The 4504-nt window shown below is 62.8% G+C and overlaps 1 protein-coding gene across 1 annotated transcript in view; it reads left to right on the top strand.

Moving 5' to 3' along the window:
• Positions 1–4504, top strand: part of CRELD2 (cysteine rich with EGF like domains 2) — a 7698-nt gene that overhangs the window by 1705 nt on the left and 1489 nt on the right. The window contains exons 4-8 of the mRNA XM_029953644.1: positions 332–423; positions 1196–1372; positions 1910–2005; positions 2751–2834; positions 4234–4329. Coding sequence (XP_029809504.1) covers positions 332–423; positions 1196–1372; positions 1910–2005; positions 2751–2834; positions 4234–4329 — 545 coding nt within the window. The remainder of the gene's footprint in view (positions 1–331; positions 424–1195; positions 1373–1909; positions 2006–2750; positions 2835–4233; positions 4330–4504) is intronic.

Below are 4504 nucleotides of genomic sequence, written 5' to 3'. Positions count from 1 at the left end.
CCCCCCCCACCCCCGTTCTCCCTGGGTGTTCACTAACACGAGTGGCTTTTTTCTTTTAACACGAGCGACTTCTCATTTATCGATTTGTAATGTTGAAATAATTTCAGACCTCAGTTTCCACACGCTGGTCTCTCCTGTCGCCCGCACGTTAGCATGTCCTTACCGTAGCGCAGCCGTCCCGGTGAGGTTGGTCCCTGGAGGAGTCTGTTCCACCGACCCCGGGGTCTCCCTGGCGTCCCGACGCCCTGGAGCGGACGCTGGAATGAGCTGTATTTTTGTGTCGAAGAAATCTGTCTCGTGAGCTTTAACGGACGCGTTTTCGATTCCTCAGGAAGAAGGAGCATCCTGACTTATTTGAGTGGTTTTGTGTGAAAACGCTGGAGGTTTGCTGCTTGCCGGGCACGTACGGGCCGGACTGCCTGGGTACGTTTTTCTCCGCGAAGTCTCCGGTGCCCCCCAGTCCTCGCCGGTGCCCTGCGGTGGTTCCCCGGGGCGGGCGGGGGCAGGGTGGGGGACGGCTCCACCGGGCCCTGGGGCTGCAGTGCCACTGCCGCCCTCACCCTGCAGGGCCCTCCTCCTCTGGGCCACGTGGCTCTGAGCATCCGATCCCAGCTGGGCCTGTAGTTCACGCTGAGTGCAGGCGGGGTCTGTGGCTCTCGTGGCCCCCGGCCCAGCTCTGCCCACCGAGGGGCTGGTCTGCGGAGGCCACAGGGCAGGCGTGTCTGTCGGGGTGGACACGCTGTGCCGACCGTGAGCAGGGGAGCTGGGCTCCTCCGTGAGGATGAGGACATTGAAACGGAAGCCCCTAAATTCACTCACCTTGATCAGCCAGATAAAGTGGTACATTTTCCAAGCTCAGACCCTCTCCCCGGTCGCAGCCCCTCCTGCCTACCTTTCCTGGCATCCCATTGCCATGTGGCTGCAGCAGGTCATGGTCACGGTCCCCAGCAGTCCCACACGCTCCAGGCGTGAGCATCCTTGCCCCGTGTTGCGGGGGAGGCGGCCCAGAGCCTCCACTGGCTCCCGGGTCGCACGCCGGCTCCTGTGGTCCCGGCCGCAGGTGCTCGTTCTGCGGGGGAAAGTGTGGTTTTAGCGGGACTTCCAGAAAGCTACTCTGAGCGGCTCCCCTCAGTGGAGCCCATCCCCCTGGCCGCCCCAGGGCTGGGCTCTGAGCGTGGGTCTGTGTCGCCCACAGAGTGCCAGGGCGGGTCCCAGAGGCCCTGCAGCGGGAACGGGGACTGCAGAGGGGACGGCAGCAGGCAAGGGGACGGGTCCTGCCAGTGCCACGTCGGGTACCAGGGGGCCGCGTGCACCGACTGCGCGGACGGCTACTTCAGCTCGCTGAGGAACGAGACGCACAGCGTCTGCACAGGTACCGCGGCGGCGCGGGCACCAGGCTTCGCCCCACGGTCCTCGGCGCGGGCGGCGTGGCCCTCGGCCCTGACCTGCGTCCTGGGAGCCTGGGGGCGCACGTAGGAGCCGCGAGAAGGGAAGCGGCAGGCTGGGCCACCGTGGTTTTGCCTCCTGGCCCTGCAGGCCTCCGGGAGGGAAGTGAGTCCCCGTTCTCCTGACGTCCTCTGGAGAAGGACGGGAGGGTGTCTGGGCACCACCTTCCTCTGGAAACTTCCCTGGGTTTTTTTCTGCTGAGAACGCTGCCGTTGGCGGGAGGTGGAAGCTGCCGTTGGCGGGAGGTGGAAGCCGCCATTTGTGTTTTCTGATCAGGTCCGCATTGTGAATGTTTTCTGTTGTTGACCGAGTACTGCTTCCTGGTGATTTTTTCCTGATTTCTGGCCTTTGTTTTCATTCTACTGCAGGTAAACTCCTAATTTCTGAGACGAGCTCTGTGTCATGTCCGTGACTGAGCATGGGATTCCCGCGTACTGACAGCCGTCCGGCCTCTGCTTTGCAGCCTGTGACGAGTCGTGTAAGGTGTGCTCAGGCCCCACCGACAGAGACTGCGGCCAGTGCCAAGAGGGCTGGGTGCGGGAGGACGGCGCCTGCGTGGGTGAGGCTGCGGCCGTGCGGGCTCTCCTCCTCCCCCTCCTCCTCCCCCTCCTCCTCCTCCTCCTCCTCCTCCTCCTCCTCCTCCTCCCTGTTCCCTCCTCCTGCCCTCCTTCCTCCTCCCTCCCTCTCCTTTCTCCAGGACCTGCTGGTGTGCAGCCACTGGCAGGGAAACTGAGGCACAGACCTCCCTTGGGCCTGGAGAGCCACACCAGGTGCCTCGCGGCCGCAGACAGGAGGCAGGCCTTCTGACACACACATACAGCTGTGGAGTTTGGGCCGCTTGGCTCTCCCCGCCCCCCTCCCCCACCACGGCCTGGTAGCCCCTCCCACCTCTGAGCTCCAGCCTGCAGGTGCACTGGCTCCAGACCCAGCCCTGCGGAAGGCCCTGGGGAGGCTCTGGCATTGGCCAAGGGGCTCTTCCTCAGGCCTGGTTGCTGGCGGGCAGGCGGGAGGAGTGGCGGGTCGAGACCCAGGCGCCCTTCTCCCATCGTATGTCCGCTTTGGTTTCACCTCTCAGGGGCATCAGGCTGGCACCTGACGTTGTGTGGGGAGGGTGGGACCCCGATGCCGACCTGGAGCTTCTGGGGGGTCCACGTGGAGGCACAGGATGCTCCTGTGGCCCTCGCAGCGGCCCCTCCCCTGGGGCCACTGTGCCTCACCCCTGCATATGGGAGGCCACCTCCCATCCGGCCCTGCTCTAGGCTCTGCCCCTCATGGCCACCCCTCCGTCCCCTCTGTCTTTGCAGACGTGGACGAGTGCGCGGCCGAGACGCCCCCGTGTGGCGAGCAGCAGTACTGCGAGAACGTCAGCGGCTCGTTCACCTGCGGAGGTGCCTGGGCGGGGGCTCCCTTTGCAGACGGTCACGTGACTTTCCTGTGTTCTCCCTACTTTAAGTTTTTAAAAACGTTTATTTACTTTTGAGAGATAACGAGACGGAGTGCAAGTAGAGGAGGAGCAGAGAGAGGGAGACGGAGAATCTGAAGCAGCTCCAGACTCTGAGCTGTCAGCACAGCGCCTGACGCAGGGCTCAAACCCACGAACTGGGAGATCATGACCTGAGCCGAGGTCGGACGCTTAACTGAGCGTCCTCTACCTACTTTAAGGTGGTGGGGCGCCTGGGTGACTCCGTTGGTTAAGCATCCAACTCTTGATTTCAGCTCAGGTCACGATCCCAGGGTGGTGAGACTGAGCCCTGCGTGGGGCTCTGTGCCAAGCGCGGATTCTCTCTCCCTCTCTCTGCCCCTCCCCCACTTGCATGCCCACATGCCTGTGCTCATTCACACTCTCAAAAGAAAAACAGTTTAAGATGGCAACCCAAGTAATAAGATATTTGTTGCAGAAAAATCAGAAAATTCAAATGAGTTGAAGATAATTTTTTTAATGTTTATTTTTGAGAGATAGGCTATGAGTGGGGGAGGGGCAGAGAGCGGGGGAGACACAATCTGAGGCAGGCTCCGGGCTCCGAGCTGTCAGCACAGAGCCCGATGCGGGGCTTGAACCCAGGAACCCTGAGATCATGACCTGAGTGGAAGTCGGATGCTTAACCGACTGAGCCCCACAGGTCCCCCTGAAGATAATTTTCAAAAATCATCAATTCCGTGGAGAGGGAGCCTCTGTTACTAGTTTTAACACGCTCCGCAGTTAACAAGGTTGTGACTGTCTGTCCGTCCTGTCACGTTGTGTACGTCACACATGCGCACACTCGCGATTTCAGAGCACGTCCTGACCCTGCACATCTCTTGGACAATCCGTGTCGCTGGCTGTTTGGGTCGGACCGACTCTCCCACGGTCACAAACTTTGAATCCCTTGGTGAAGAAGCTTCTCATATTTGTCGGTGTTTTCTTCACCCTGGTTCCAACTGCTCGGGGGTGCGGACTGTAGGGCCATGCTGTCCCCAGACGGCCGGGGGCTCCGCAGGGGCCGTGGGTGCCCCTCTGTGACAGCGGGCCTCACCCGGAAGGTTTTTCATAGTGAGCTCGTGGCAGGCCCGCCGAGCGGCACCCCCGGGAAAGCGGCCACGCCGCTGCCGACTCCCACGCGAGGGTGGGCGGAGGGTGCCTGGCCGTGCGCTTCCCGGCATGGTCGCCGAGGCTCCGCGCTGCCACCTCCACTGAGCCCGTGCGTGGCGGGGAGGCCGGGTGGGAGACACCGGGGCACCAGGGTTGCCACGCAGCGTGGCCCACGGGACGGGGTCTGACGTTGTCCGTGTCTTCCCTCTGGTTTCTAGAATGTGATTCTACCTGTGTGGGCTGCACCGGGAAGGGTCCAGGACAGTGCAGAGAGTGTGTTCCTGGCTACAGCAAGGAGAGCGGCCAGTGCACAGGTCAGCGCTGGACGGGGACGGAGTGCCCCGGGGAGGCCGCAGTGTGACGGGTCCCCCGACCAGCTGGTTGGGGCGGGGCGCTGGCTCCGACTCTGCGGAGCTTCCAGAGCGTGTGACGCGGGATCAGCTGGCGGGGGCCCCCGGCTGTGCGGGGCGCCGTGGTCCTGCGGCCCGG

This window comes from Suricata suricatta, chromosome 10, assembly GCF_006229205.1.
Source record: "Suricata suricatta isolate VVHF042 chromosome 10, meerkat_22Aug2017_6uvM2_HiC, whole genome shotgun sequence".
Lineage (NCBI taxonomy): Eukaryota > Metazoa > Chordata > Mammalia > Carnivora > Herpestidae > Suricata > Suricata suricatta.
This window is presented reverse-complemented; position numbering and strand designations above follow the sequence as displayed.